This window comes from Mustela putorius, unplaced genomic scaffold, assembly GCF_011764305.1.
Source record: "Mustela putorius furo isolate JIRA1106 unplaced genomic scaffold, ASM1176430v1.1 tig00003845_pilon_pilon_pilon, whole genome shotgun sequence".
In the NCBI taxonomy this organism is placed as follows: domain Eukaryota; kingdom Metazoa; phylum Chordata; class Mammalia; order Carnivora; family Mustelidae; genus Mustela; species Mustela putorius.
Genome location: NW_025421998.1, coordinates 32,561,206 through 32,577,907, shown reverse-complemented (window position 1 = coordinate 32,577,907; position 16,702 = coordinate 32,561,206). Strand labels below are relative to the sequence as shown.

Sequence of the window (16,702 nt, the reverse complement as noted above, 5' to 3'; positions counted from 1 at the left end):
TTCTATGCTCATAGATTGGAAGAACAAATGTTGTGAAGATGTCTATGCTATCCAAAGCAACCTACAAATTTAATGCAATCCCTATCAAAATCCCATCCATTTTTTTCAAAGAAATGGAACAAATAATCCTAAAATTTATATGGCACCAGAAAAGACCTCAAATAGCCAAAAGAATATTGAAAAAGAAAGCCAACGTTGGTGGCATCACAATTCCGGACTTCAAGCTCTATTACAAAGCTATCATCATCAAGACAGTATGGGACTGGCATAAAAACAGACAAATAGATCAATGGAACAGAAGAGAGAGCCCAGAAATAGACCCTCAACTCTATGGTCAACTAATCTTCGACAAAGCAGGAAGGAATGTCCAATGGAAAAAAGATAGCCTCTTTAACAAATAGTGTTGGGAAAATTGGACAGCCACAGGCAGAAAAATGAAATTGGACCATTTCCTTACACCACACACAAAAATAGACTCAAAATGGATGAAGGACCTCAATGTGAGAAAAGGAATCCATCAAAATCCTTGAGGAGAACACAGGCAGCAACCTCTTCGACCTCAGCCACAGCAACGTCTTCATAGGAACATCGCCAAAGGAAGGGAAGGAAGGGCAAAAATGAATTTTTGGGGGGCGCCTGGGTGGCTCAGTGGGTTGGGCCGCTGCCTTCGGCTCAGGTCATGATCTCAGGGTCCTGGGATCGAGTCCCACGTCCAGCTCTCTGCTTGGCAGGGAGCCTGCTTCCCCCTCTCTCTGCCTACTTGTGATCTTTCTCTCTGTCAAATAAATAAATAAAATCTTTAAAGAAAAAAAAAAGAATTTTTGGGACTTCATCAAGATCAAAAGCTTTTGCACAGCAAAGGAAACAGTCATCAAAACCAAAAGACAACTGGCAGAATGGGAAAAGATATTTGTAAATGACATATCAGATAAAGGGCTATATCCAAAATCTATAAGGAGCTTAGCAAACTCAACAACCAAAGAACAAATAATCTGATCAAGAAATGGGCAGAAGACATGAACAGACATTTCTGCAAAGAAGACATCCAGATGGCCAATGGACACATGAAAAAATGTTTCACATCACTTGGCATCAAGGAAATACAAATCAAAACCACAATGATTTACCACTTCACACCAGTCAAATGGCTAAAATTAGTAAGTCAGGAAATGACAGATGCTGGCGGGGATGTGGAGAAAGGGGAACCCTCCTACACTGTTGGTGGGAATGCAAGCTGGTGCAACCACTCTGGAAAACAGCATGGAGGTTCCTCAAAAAGTTGAAAATAGAGCTACCTTACAACCCAGAAATTGCACTACTGGGTATTTACCCTAAAGATACAAATGTAGTGATCTGAAGGGGCATGTGCACCTGAATGTTTATAGCAGCAACATCCACAATAGCCAAACTGTGGAAAAAACCTAGATGTCCATTAACAGATGAATGGATAAAGAAGATGTGGGGTGTGTGTGTGTATACACACACACACACATATATACACAATGGAATACTATGCAGCCAGCAAAAGAAATGAAATCTTGCCATTTGTGATGACGTGGATGGAACTAGAGGGTATTATGCTTAGCGAAATAAGTCAATCAGAGAAAGACAACTGTCATATGATGTCCCTGATATGAGGAAGTGGAGATGCAATATGGGGGGTTCAGGGGGTAGGAAAAGAATAAATGAAACAAGATAGGATCGGGAGGTAGACAAACCATAAGAGACTCTTACTGTCACAAAACAAACTGACGGTGACTGGGGGGAGAGGGTCAGGGAAAGGGTGTTGGGGTTATGGACATTAGGGAGGGTATGTAATATGTTGAGTGCTGTGAAGTGTGTAAACCTGGTGATTCACAGACCTGTACCCCTGGGGCTAATAATACATTATATGTTTATAAAAAAAAAATTAGATGGGGCGCCTGGGTGGCTCAGTGGGTTAAAGCCCCTGCCTTCAGCTCAGGTCATGATCCCAGAGTCCTGGGATCGAGTCCCGCATCAGGCTCTCTGCTCAGCAGGAAGTCTGCTTCTCCGTTTCTCTCTGCCTGCCTCTCTACCTACTTGTGATCTCTGTCTGTCAAATAAATAAATAAAATCTTAAAAAAAAATTAGAAGACAGAATTCTGCAAATTTCCCAGAATGTTGACATAAACACCAAGGCACTGAAAATAGTAAGAAAAATAAGGAATTTAGAAGATTCATTAGGGAATTCTAATATCCAAACAAGAGAATTTGAACAAGAAGAAAGAGAACACATGAGGAAATTATCAAATATAGCACATGAGGAAATAATCAAATATACTACTAAAAAATTCCCAAAACAAATGATATGACTTTCTTAACTGAAATATTCCATGGAATGTCCTGCACAGTAATTGAAAAGTGACTCACACCAAAGTCACTGTAGGATGTTAGCATATTAGGAGTCTTTGGAACACTGTGTATGACCCTAATTCCCAGACTTCACATGTGGCATTCCCTCTGCCTAGAATAGTCTCCCTCAGATAAATCAGTGGCTCCCTACATCTTCTAAGTTTTGCTTATTATTGTCTTTTCTTTAAGGTCTTCGCTGAAATCAGGAATCACTGAATTCCTGATTTGTGAAATCACAAATCAGGAAAGAGAGTAGAATAAACACCTTTATTCTAATTAAAATTCTATGTGCCCAGAGCACTCCTTACATACTACATTATTTAATTTTCCTCCAGAGCACATAGGTCTATTCAGTGCTTTATATATCTTATTATTTCTATCTCCTTTTTCCGTTTTTCTGCACTCACTACAATGTCAGCTCCACTGGGATGGAGATGATTGCATGGTTTTTTACTCCCGGTATATGGAACAGTGTCTGGCCCACAGCTGGCGGTAAATACATGTTTGCTATGAGAAGAAATGATGAAGATATATGTCTGAAAGTTTTCAGAAGGAAAGGGTTGGGACTGAAAATGACACATCACTTTCAACTATAACATTAAAAACTGAAACCTGGTTGAAAAATAAATCAGGAATGAGAGTAGAATAAACACATTTACATTTACTGATAGACATGGGCCCCCAATTTCTACCTTGTGTGTGTAGAAACCTTGTAGAGACTAGGCTCTACCAAAAGGAGGAAATAAGACATGGGAAGTCATGAGATCAAGGAAATGAGAAATACAATCTTGGAAAGAAGCAAAAGCGGTCACAGGATGAAGATAAAAAACACAATAGCTGTGCAGCAGGAGTGGAGTGCAATCTACTTGGACAGCAGCCAAAAGACAGAGGAGTCTACCACACATTTCTCTAAAATAAGAAGGAAAAAAAAAAAAAACCTGATCTATTGCCCCATGTATCTAATGTTTTTTAAATCAAGACTTTGTTATTACATATGGTAGATAGTTCAGAGATAAATTAGTAATAGCCATTGACATAAAACTGAGCAAATTTAAGACTTAGGCAATTTCTAACTCCAGGAGGAAAGAGCTGTATAAGAAAGAAAACATAATCATAAGGTAATCATAGCACCTATGAAGCTCCAATGAAAAAACAATTTACATGTCACAATGATATAAATTCTGGGTATTGACTTAACAACACAATAAAATATAAATCTTTATGGAATGACAAAATATAAGTGACAATTTGTGAAGGCAGAATAATATGTATAATACAATCACATTTTATGTTTACATTATATACAAAAGTTTATGATTTGATGTAAATGTTTAGAAACTTATCTAAAAAGATAAGGACCAAATTGTATATACTTTTACTTATTGTTTTCTACTTCTGTGATCTTTAATTTTTGTTGTTTTTTTGTTTGTTTGGGTTTTTTGTTTATTTATTTTAGAGAGAGTGGGTGGGGGAGGGACAGAGACAAAGGGAGAGAGAGTCTTATGTAAACTCCATGTTGACTGTCGAACCTGACATGGGGCTTGATCTTATGACCCTGCGATCACGAGCTGAGCCAAAACCAAAAGTCAGGTGCTTAACCAATTGTACTACCCAGACCCCCATTTTAAATTTTTTTTTAAAGATTTTATTTATTTATTTGACAGAGAGATCACAAGTAGGCAGAGAGGCAGGCAGAGAGAGAGAGAGGGAGGAAGCAGGCTCCCCACTAAGCAAAGAGCCCAAGGTGGGGCTCGATCCCAGGACCCTGGGATCATGACCCGAGCCGAAGGCAGAGGCTTTAACCCACTGAGCCACCCAGGTGCCCCTTCATTTTTAATTTTTGATATAAATAAATATTCACGGATACCTGTGAGACTCAATTGGTTAAATGTCTGCCTTTGGCTCAGATCATGATCTCAGGGTCCTGAGATTGAGTCCTGTTGCAGGCTTCCTGCTCAGTAGGGAGTCTGCTCTTTCTTCTTCCTCTGCCCCTCCTCCCTGCTTGTGCTCTCTCTCTCTTTCTCAAATAAATAAGTAAAATTTTAAAAAAATCTTTTTTTTTTTTAAAGATTTTATTTATTTATTTATTTGACAGAGAGAAATCACAAGCAGATGGAGAGGCAGGCAGAGAGAGAGAGAGAGGGAAGCAGGCTCCCCGCTGAGCAGAGAGCCCGATGTGGGACTCGATCCCAGGACCCTGAAATCATGACCTGAGCCGAAGGCAGCCGCCGAACCCACTGAGCCACCCAGGCACCCAAAAAAAAATTCTTAAAAAAAAAAATAAACAAGTATTCAAGCATTCCCTTTAGTAATTAAATTTTGTGTGAAATACAAATTCAAAACACAATTTTAATTTTTACATAGTAGTCCACTCTGTATATATCATAATTTAGTCATTTTTTTCATTGTATGTTTAGAATGCTTCCAGTATTTTTCTATTTTAAACATCCTCATGCATAAATCTTGAAATTCACTTGATTATTTTTCTAGAATACATGCCAGATGGAATTGTTGATAGAAAATTCCCATTTTAAAGCTTTTGATAAATAATCCAAACTGAACATCAAAAGACTAAAATACTCTATATCCTCACAAGGATTGTTTGACAGTATTTATTTTCTCACATCTTGTCAACAGAGGGTAGTAACATTCTTTTATCATATTTGACAACCTTAAAAAAAAACTCTCCAAGTTTGTGTTTAGTTGATTATTAGTGATGTAGACCATGTGTTCATGTGTTTCAAGGCACTGACAATCTTTTGAAAGCACCCTTTCTCACACTTTCTCTCATTGTCACTGGTACAGTGGGTCTGATCATCTCTCGTGGGTCTTAGCCTCATATCTGATCACCGAGCTAAGCTCTCTCCTTCTGTACCATCCCTTAAACTGCTTCTAGGTTTATTTTGCTAAATCACAAATCTGATCGCTTCATTTCCTTGCTTAGAAGCCCTTGAAGACTAGCAATTTTCTACAGAATAACATCTAAAATTTTTATTTTTTTTTTATTTTTTTTTATTTTTTTTAAAGAATTTATTTATTTATTTGACAGAGAGAGATCACAAGTAGGCAGAGAGGCAGGCAGAGAGAGAGAGGAGGAAGCAGGCTCCCCGCTGAGCAGAGAGCCCGATGCGGGACTCGATCCCAGGACCCTGGGATCATGACCTGAGCCGAAGGCAGCGGCTTAACCCACTGAGCCACCCAGGCGCCCACATCTAAAATTTTTAAAGGGGCACACCACATCAGCATTTATATGAGCTCAAATATTTTCTAAATTATAAAAAGGGTTTTTCATGACAACATTTTTTCAGTAATTACAAATAACTTGGGACTCAGGGGGGGTGGTTTCCCATCTTGTTTAATACAACATTTACCTTTCTCTATTTAATAAGTGATTAAGGAGTGACATCACCAAGATGGTAATTAAAGTTGTTCCTGATTTTCCTCCCCTTTACAAGAAGAACAGTTAGTAACTATTTAAAAACAAGATACCACAAAGAGAATCCTGGAAAATGGGAGTGAGGATGAAGCACCCTGCACACCTCAGAGACCAAGCCGACCACATTAGAAGAGGAAGAGAAGCAGCTACACCTTGACTATATGCCCCTCCCCCAGTCCAGTGTAGCACCACGTGGAGAGATCTCCCCTGAGCCTCTGGTTCCTCCAAGGGGGAAGGAGAACCTGGGAGGGACAACCAGCACCCACAGCATTACTGGTCACTAATGAGAGCCCCAAATCTGGCCCTGCAGGTACTGCAGGGGAATGTGCGGGGTCAGCTACTGGGAATGTGGGAGGGGCTTGCAACAACCAGCACATAAGTCTTGGCGGACCCAGTTGAAACACCCAAAACTAGAGGCTTTGATCATTTATAGAACGAGCTCAGGGGTATAATGTGGCCAGGGAACTCTGTGGGGTGCAAGTCTCCCTGATGTGCATCCTCAAAATGCAGAATTTTGCTGGTCCTAGACATGGTTTGCCCAATTCAGGCAGGGAACTGAGTCACATCCTCACTGTTTGTACAGAGTGTCTCCAAGCTCCAACCGACCACAGGGAATGGCCACAACTCCCTGACACTGTACACATGGCCCAGTGATGCTTGAGCAGAGGTGCGTGGCCAGAGTGGATAGCCCTCAGATCAGGACATACAGGCAGAGGGATTAATTCATAGCCAAGGCTGAGGATGCTCCCTGCTCTTCTCATTGGAAAAGCTTGTTGAAGAAATTTAGAGTTGCCTGAAGTAAGCCCTTCCCTGCCCACCCAGGGAAGGGAGCTGAGACACAATTCTACTGCTAGAAGAAAACAGGAAGAAAGCTTCTTGACACGGCTTTTGGCAATGATTTCTTTGATATGACACCAAAAATACACGCAGCAAAATAAATGAATAAATAAATATGTAAGTAAATAAGTAAGTGGGACTAAATGACACTAAAGTACTTTTGCACAGCAAAAGAAACCATCAACAAAGTGAATAGACAACCTATGGAATGGTAAAAAATATTTGCAAACCATATATCTGATAAAAGGTTAATATCCAAAATATATAAAGAACTGATACAACTCAATAGCAAAAGAATCCAAATAACTCAATTTAAAAGTGCACCAATGGGCACCGTAGTGGCTCTGTTGGTTGGTTGTCTGCCTTCAGCTCAGGTTATGATCTCTGGGTCGTGGGATCAAGTCCCACGTCAGGTTTCTTGCCCAGCAGAGAGCCTGCTTCTCTTTCTCTCCCTCTGCCCCTCCCCTACTCATTCTCTTTCTTTCTCTCTCTCTCTCTAATAAATAAATTAAAAAAATAATGCACCAAGGACCTGACTAGACCTTTTTCCAAAGAACGTATGCAAAAGTTTCAACATCCTTAGATAGTAGGGAAATGTAGATTAAAACCACAGTGAGATACCATCTTATGCCTGTTAAAATGTCCATCATCAGAAAGACAAGAGGTAACAAATGCTGGTGTGGATGTAGAGAAAAGCAAACCTTTGTACACAGTTGGCGGAATTGTAAATTGTTATAGCCACTAAGGAAAACAGTGTGGAGGATCCTTAAAAAGTTAAAAATAACACTACCATATGACCCAGCAATGCCAGGTCAGGAACACTATATACAAAAACACAAAATCAAAAGATAACTGCACTCCCAAGATCATAGAAGTATTATTTATAATAGTCAAGACACAGATACAACTTAAATATCCATGGACATTGCATAATGGAATATTATTTTGGCACAAAAAAGAGAAAATCCTACCACTTCTGATGTGGATGAAACTTGAAGGTATTACACTAAGTGAAATAAGTCAGAAAAAGACAAATATTGTATGATCTCACTAATATGTTAAATCTGGAAGCTAGAAAGATAGAAGAAAGGAAGGAAGTTAAGAAAGATCAGAGTTGCAGTTACCAGATGTGGAACAGGGGGAGAGGAGATTGGAGGAAGATGGTCAGGAGGTATAAAAGTTATAAGATAAATAGGTACTAGAGATGTAATGTACATGATAACGATAGCTAACGCTGCTATACAATACATAGAAAAGCTGTTAATAGGGGCATCTTGGTGGCTCAGCGGGTTAAAGACTCTGCCTTCAACTCAGGTCATGATCCCAGGGTCCTGGGATTGAGCCCTGCATGGGGGGGGGGGTCTCTGGTCAGCAGGGAGCCTGCTTCCGGCCTCTCAGCCTACTTGTGATCTCTGTCAAATAAATAAATAAAATCTTAAAAAAGAAGAAAGAAAGAAAAACTGCTAAAAGAGTAAATACTAGGAGTTCTCATCATAAAGAGAAATTTTTTCCTCTTGCAATCATTTCACAATATATGTAAATCAAACCGTCATGCTATATACCATAAATTTACATATTAATATATGTCAATTATTTCTCAATAAGACTGGAAAAAAGGAAGTAATTAATCAATGGTGGATGAATATACTAACGTAGGTGAGGGGGCATGGTCAATTACAGGACCTTATTCTGTTACTCATTCTTTTTAAAACATATTTATAAAATCATTACTATTGGGGTGCCTGGGTGGCTCTACCTTTAATTGTCTGCCTTTGGCTCAAATCATGATCCCAGGGTCCTTGGGGTCCTTGGGGTCCTTGGATTGAGCCCCACGTCGGGCTCCCTGTTCAGTGAGAAGCCTGTTTCTCCCTCTCTCACTCCTTCTACTTGTGCTCCCTCTCTCACTGTGTCTCTTTCGGTCAAATAAATAAAATCTTAAAAAAAATCATTACTAGGTGCCAGGCACAGCTCTACATTTGAAGGAGACAGAGGTACGTGGCCAATAGAACCAACAGTCCTCTATTCATCTCTTTGTGGAATTAATGGCAGGGAAGAGGGGAGAGGGTTAAAAAATTCAAAAGGAGAAAAAAATTTTTACAGAGTAATAAGCAATGGTGTGCTGATATACCAACACTCTGAAAAAATGAAACAAAACCCAACAAGCACTGTTTGTAGTGCCTGGAGATTTCCCATCACACACCATGGCTGATTTCAAGCTACTAAGCTTTAAGGACCACCTCACAGACTTCTTATATGTGCAACAAGTGGCTCTGGAGAGCCAGCCTAAGTCCAGCCCGACCACCACCGAGTGCCGACAAGGTATTAAGACTTGGAGAACTGACAACTGGCCACTTGAGGTAGGGCACCAAGGAGAGATCCCTCAGAGAAGGGGACACTGAGATACCAACAAACACAGGAGAAGAACCAGGAAGTTGAGGGTCAGATGGAAGAGCACTGCAGAGAGATATATGCCAAATGCCTTAAGGCAGGAAAGTACTTGGCACGCCTAGGATACAGAAAGAGCCAGAATATAGATTTTTAATTTATGTTTCTGTCGAGAGACAACCTTAACTTCAAAAAGCCTCTTAGCCAGGGTAAGAGCAGCGTTTTAGCAACACTGACTGATGAGTCGGAACCTAAGATCAGCTCTGGGTCTTTTGTAATTTTTTTGCTGATGGAGTTTCCAGTTGCTGCTGGCTGATTTCCAGGGGGTGGGCAGTGGGGATGGTGAGGAATATATAGACCAGAAACCTGGGTTTATAGAATGCAAAATATAAATGGAAGTAAATAGTATTTAATTTTACCAACAAATATGTTTCTGAGAATTTCCATTCTAGTTGGTTGAGTTTATATTTCTTCAATCTTGCCAATCCTACAAATTAACCAGACCTTGAAGTTTTGTGGATACATTAAGAGGGCTAGTAACTTAAACATACTATGCTGAAATATATTATCAGGCCAATTTGGGCAGTATCTGGAGAAAATAGAAATCTTATTGTAGGAACAAAGCAAGATATAATTGGACTGAATTTCTCTAGCAGTTTTGGGTGTTTTTTCCTCTTGGAGACAAGATAGCAAGGATGACTCTCTTCTGTTATTTTATCCTGTGCAGGTAGAGCTGGGGAGAATCCAAAACAATATTTTAAGAATGAATCAGTTGGAGTTCACATTCAGGTTTGACAAGTGAACAGCTCCTCCTGAGTGAAAATAAATCCAATTGTGAAGCAAACGAAGATTAGGAGGATTAAATGTCACATGTGGAGGATCTAAAGTAGATTTGTTTTTTATTATTGAAGATATTTTTATGGGTTATTTGTATGGGGATCAGGCTCCTTTGTTTTTTTTTTCTAAATTGAGATGGGCCAGGATGTCTCTGGGGCAGGAGAGATTTTTGCTGCATGTGAAGACATGTGGTTTTCATTTCCATATTACACACTTGCAGCTCACCATCTTGAGAAAGGAATTATGACTTGTAGATAGTCTCACAAGGAATTAGTTGTTATTAACATGTTAGTTATATTAATAGTTACACCACTGTCTTCCTGCAAGTGAGTGTAATTTGTATATATATATTCAAATTGTTTAGTGGCAATGTTCAATATTTACATGGAATTATAAGAAGTTCAAAGCAATAGTGAACACAACTGAGTTATTTCCAAAAATGTGAGTTCTATGAGAGTTGGGTTGTCAAAGCTAAAAACTAAATTTTCCCCTTGTTGAATAAATAATAAAAAATCAGCTTTTTTACTGATGAACTATCCTTCTCTACCAATAATACCAAGAAATATCTTAATTTTTGATCAAATTATAAAAAAATAATATAAGATGCCCAATGGGATTAATGAAAAGCTATGAATCTCAGACTATTTTACTTTATTCTTTAAAATTATGTATTGACTTACTTCTCTAGACTTACAATATATCTCTGAATAATAATAATCTTTATAATAAAATAACACATGATACTGCTATTTAGATATAAGACAATATAAAAGCTTTAGAAATCACTTACTAAACTGAAAGATCCTAAATAATTATAAGAATTCAGATTCCCCTGTTTCCAGCTCTCTGCTGTTCTATTAATGAATGACAGAATTAATTTCATGTGAATTTAGATTCATTTCAGAGTATACCCAAAAGACCTTCTTGTTGGAAGTTCAACAGAAGAGGCCAGATATTTTGTCTGAATCCACATGGAAAATAAAATTATAGAAGCTATTCATATTACTCAGGCCAAAAAATACTCTCAGCCAAATCCTCACCACTATCATTATAATCATCCTCACAATCAAGAGGAGCCCTTACTGAAGCAAGAAGCAAATAGACATATTTAGCTTTGGAATTTAAAAAAAAAAAAAAAGAGAGAGAGAGACTTGCATGTTTTACTTTAGTGCATACTTCCTTTTTCTGTACATAAAATTCAGTTTCATTTAAAAGGGAAATTGTAAGCTCAGCTTCATTTAAAATTCAAGTTATTGTCAAAATTTTGGGCTAAAAGAAATCTTCAGATAAAAGTGTTTCAACATTACCCAAGAAAGCAGTCTTCTAAGGTCTACCACAAATTTAATTATTCCATTGTTTTCCAAAGTGGGCAGCTTGGACAAAATTCTGCACAGTGTTAATAGATTTTGATCAAAGAGAATTTGGAAAATGCTGTTAAATCCACTTACCATGAGACTTCAGCTCTTTGAATATCCAGATATAAATTGTCAATCTATTCATTAAATACGCAGGAGCATATGTTGAAATACAGCCACGAAATGGGAGGGCATCCCAGGCAGAGGGAAGATTATGAGCCAAGATGAGCAGGTGGGAAAGCATAAGGCATCTTTTGAGAAACTGTAGGGAAATTGTGGAGTTGCAGGAGATAAATCTGGAAATGGAAGGAAGAGCCAGACTATGGACGTTTTGAATTGACAGACTAAGTAGCTCAGACTTTTGAAAAAGTCAATCATCACACATTGAATGTGGTACTTTAGGAAGATTAATTCAGCCATTAAGTGGATAGCCTGGTTTGGAGGAAGGGAAAATACTGGAGGTGGGGAGTCCAGTTCAAAGGTCCTAGCAGATTCAACAGTGAGATTAATCATGAATGGTGAAAAGAGATTTCAAAATGAAGAATGAGAGCAAGATCTATTGCAAAAGAAGAATGAGAGAAATGAAATACAGTTTCAAAGGTTTTTAAAGAGCTCCTCATGATAATGACGGTGACTTTAGTGGCCATAGTGAATCTTTGGCAGTTTGTCTGTGCTCGGGTCATGCTTTATAACTGCCGTATGTCCTGATAGAGGTTTTCTATCAGAGAGGCCCTACCATCCTTGACTGTGTGGTTGATTTTTATTCATTCTTTAAAAATTCCAGCTCACTTGTCTTCTCTTCTTTCTTAAATCAGTTTTGTAGGTTTTCTTGGTATCTTAGGTATGTAATTTCTAGAACACTTAAATCAATGTATTTTAAAGATGGGTTGACAGGTCTGTCTCCCCAGTTAGAATGCAGGCTCCCGGAAGAGACCAAATTGGCCCATTTTTCCCAAGTAGCACAACAGCACATATATGAAACTCAATCCCTGTTTGGAGGAACATACCAAGGAATATTAAAATGCTGGTAAACCTACAGAAAAAGCAAGCAAACAAGCAAGCAAGCAAGCAGGCAGGCAGGCACAGATAAAATAAAAGAATTGAGGAAGGTGGTTTTTTCAATACATTGAAAGTCAATGGAAATAAGACTGAAGAAATTAATAAAAAGGGAAAGTGATCAGGCAGAATTTCAGAGTATAAGGGAGCCTATGGCACATCGGTCAGATGTGGAGAATTCATCCCTTTATAGGCCAAATACTTTCGGCAGTTTGAAAAGATGCCCTGTGCTCTTCTATTTCCTTGCCTTCAATTCTTGTGTTTCCACATGAAGGATGCCATCCTATCCTATCCCATCCAACGACTTAAGCATGTTTATGTACAGATCACCTGTAGCTCTCCCATGAGAACCTTCTCTGGTTATTTATATCCTATATCTACATATATGGAGAATTTGTATTGATGTGGCCTAAGACCACCTACATAAAATCCTCTGGGAGTGATTCTAATAGGGAATTATAGGGATTTCTCTTTATAGATATAGTTCATCTAATAGATGACAAGAAGATGATAGAATTAGAATCATCATTTTACAACTCCAAATGAAGTAAGGGATTTAAACAAATGATCATCTATGACTACAGAAACCATTAGTGGAAAAATATAAGTGATGTACTTGATGGGTGGATCACACTGGTAGCATCTAAACCCATTTCCCAAACTTACAGTCCTAAAAATAGAGACAACGAGACATCATATGCCTCTTTATGGAAGGATACAAAATGCCTTGTGATATATTTTTGCCAAGGAAAAAAATATGAACTGGAATTTGTTCAGATCTCTCTGTGTAACAATCAGTTTAAAAGAAATACAGAAGACAGAGAAAATGAAAAAAGACAACACCGGTTTACATTCAGCAAAACCCAGTTTTTTCAGCAGATAAATTGCAAGAGGTCAAATGTAAAGAGGGACTAGAAAACCTATAGTTTAAATATATATTAAAAGAAACTTAAAGACGTATCAACCAAAAGTGTGGATGTTTTTGGAGCCTGATTTTAAGAAACCCAAATTTAAAAATCATTTATGAGACAACTCAAGAAACACAATCACCAACTGATATGAAGATACTACTGTTACTTTTTAGGTCTGATAGCGGATATGTTGTGTAAGCACCATTGTCCATCTTGAAACAAGTTTAGGCAAAATAACATGACGTCTGGAATTTACTTCAAAATAATACATGGTGGTGGGGGGGTGCAGGGTGGGGGCAGAAAAGAGATCGGAGTTGGAGTTGGATCATAGCCTCATACTTCAGTTTTAAACATCCTTGGAAAATTCCATGTTGTATGACTTTAAAATGCAAGTTCTTGGGCCCCCACAGAACTATTGAATTACAATTCCCAAATGAGATTCTGGGCATCTGTGTTATTAAGTTCCAAAGTGATTATGATCCACAGTAAGAGTTAGGAATCACAGTCCTAAAACAGTTTATCCCATGTCCTTGCTCTTGTCTGTGAAATATGACCAATTACAGATACACGCTATGTCTTTAAAGATAGAAACCGATTTCTTGCATCTCTCAAGGCCAAATATTTTGGATGCAGTCATAAATACTGGCAATGTTCGTCAAAATATTTATTGTTGTTTACTCTGAATATATATTTTAGGTCTAGATTATATAAGACTTACCCACACATTCCAAGATATTAGGTCCGTTCAGCATCAGGAGTGTGCACCTCCTCATAGCTGTTAGCAATAATCCTCTGACCAGGTGGGATTTCTGTCTTAGGGGTATTTAACACTCCCAATTCATAAGTGGCCAATATCTCCACACCTCATGCAACAAGGTTAAAAATCTAACAGGATAAGATTAACAGCCTCCTCTTTCATGGAGAGTTGGAAATAGAGAATATTAGCAGCCATGTATAAAATATCTAAACTGATTATGTATATATATAATCTCTTTAGAAGAAGGACTGAAGCATTGCTATCTGAATTACCTCTCAACTTAGCCTCTCTGAAATTTTGTTCATTTGTTCATTTGTTCATTTGCAGTGGTTCATCTATAAAGTAACCATTCTGACTCTCTTAAAACAGTATGCTTAATTACTTTTCCCATAGTCCTTGGATTCCCTAAACCTCAGAAGTTTTGAAAGAGTCCTGTAATCGATTCTGCTCAGTGTTCTGGTTCTGCCACTGACTACTAAGTTGGTTTTAAATAGGACACTCTTTTCACTGGGTTCAGTTTTCCCCATATGTATAATTCTCAAATAAGTATCAGTCTACTTTTAGATCATCTTTAAATTCACCTACAGGTTTATGATACTTCTAGGAAAAAATATTTCACCTAACCTTTAAACTGAAAACAACCTTTCAAGAAAAATAATAAATAAATAAATAAATAAATAAATAGTTTCACCTCTGTATCTTAGAAGACAGTAAATAAGGCCAAATATGTACATTCTATTCTGCAGGTAGAAATCTAGGAATGGGAAGGATTTCCCCCACTTTGGCTTACCTGCTTATGAGCGTGATCGTAAGAATTAATATGATTGTCAAACTCCTGGTGCTTGTGATACTGCTTGTCACATAATTCACAGTAAAAGTTTGCCTTTACATCTTCCAAGGCTTTTGCTGTAGACTTCTCCTTTTCTGGAAAATCCTTTAAAGAAGGCAAACAGGTTGGTTATATTTCTCTCTAATAGCATAACCAGATCTCATATTCATCAAGTTGTTATTTAATTTTTCTGTGACTAAAAGAATACAGTGAGGCTCATCAGTGTTTGGAAATTCATGGCACTCTGGAAATAACTTTTAGTTCAGCCTTATTCCTAACTTACCAACAAGCACATAATGAATTCTCTCAAAGAAGCAGAACACTGGGGCATCTGCATAGCTCAGTTGCTGATGCGACTGCTGTTTTGGGCTCAGGTCATGATCTCATGAGTCATGGGATCGAGCCCCAGGTTTGGGCTCCCCATTCAGGGACAGTGTGCTTGAAAATTCTCTCCTTCTGCCACTCTCCCAACTTGCATGCTTGTACACTCTCCCCACCTCTCTCTCAAATAAATAAATAAATCTTAAAAAAAAAAAAAAAAAGACAAAAAACCCAAAAAACCCCACAACTGCAGTTTGATCATTCTCTTTCATCCCATCCATTTTCAGGTTGTGGTTCTGCTGACTCACCACCATTTCCTCTGCCAGTCCAATAACCAATCTCAAACACAAGCTGCCACTATATCCTTGGAACACCTATTACTATGAGGTCTCTTTACTGTAATATTTAGTAGTGACATTGACTACATTATTTTATATCCTTCCTCTACTGCTTCATGTATTTTAGCCTCACTGAAATTTTCAGTGTTGGGACTTGCTACTCTCAGCACACAAAGTCTATTCCCCCTAGTTAAATTAGTGAGCTCTTACTTCTTTGCCAACACCAGCTCTTTGTTCCCTCTGGAACGCTTTCCCATGATTTTACCAGGAAGACGAAGCTTCCTTAAGCTTTTTGCTTGTTACCAAATACATCTATGACCATTCATAAACATTTCTTCTTCTAATAATACCCCACATATTTCTGTATTCCGCACAATGCCGTCTTCAGCCAACTGATCTATCTACTGCATACAGTCTCCATGGGTGACCCTCATTCACACTACAGCTAGGTTCTTATTTATCTGTGGACTCTAACTCCAGGATAAGCTTCTTCTATAAGCTTCAGTTCATGCTAAATGCTGCCAATGGGTTTACCACATATTTTTCAAAACTATTACCCTTACAATTATGACTATGCTCTATCTCAAAGAGAGTTTTGGCCACATCATTCCTCTGCTTAAACTCCTCCTAAGCAGGAGAGAATATAATCACGGGTATTATAATAGCACTGTATGGTGGCAGATAGCAGCTATACTTGTGGTGAGCACATATATAGAGATGTTGAATCGCTATGTTGTACACCTGAAACTAACCTAACATTGGGAGTCAGTTATACTTCAATAAAAAAAAATAATAATATAATCCTCTTGAATTCTCTCATTGCTTATAGAATAATAGTGATGAACTACTAAGCATAAACTATGTGTCAGGTATTAAGTATGTGATGAACTGTTTCATTTATTATTTCATTTATTCATTTGTTATATTTTATTTATTATTCATTTATTCCTCACATGAAACTTATAAAATAAGTTCTTTCTTTAAAAAACTTATGAGTTCTTTAAAAAGAGTTCTTTTTTAATTTAACAAGTTACAGATCTACTAATCAGCACTTAGAATCACACAGTTGTGGTCACTGAGTTAATAGGAGAGGGAATTTGAACTCAAATAACCTATGCCTAGCTCCCTTGTTAAGAAATAGCTGTGCTTTACCATCTGCCTTAAGGTCAGTCCTCCTGATGCACTATACAAACTCCCTCCTACCTCATCACTGTCATATTGTATCAATCCATGCTCCCATATTATCTCCTCTACTTCTATCACTAGA

At 38.0% G+C, this 16,702-nt stretch overlaps 1 protein-coding gene across 1 annotated transcript in view; it reads right to left on the bottom strand.

Moving 5' to 3' along the window:
* The window catches only part of ZNF804B (zinc finger protein 804B), a 168,458-nt gene that overhangs the window by 92,326 nt on the left and 59,430 nt on the right, over positions 1–16,702 (bottom strand). The window contains exon 3 of the mRNA XM_045089723.1: positions 14,738–14,881. Within this exon, the coding sequence (XP_044945658.1) occupies positions 14,738–14,881 (144 nt within the window). The remainder of the gene's footprint in view (positions 1–14,737; positions 14,882–16,702) is intronic.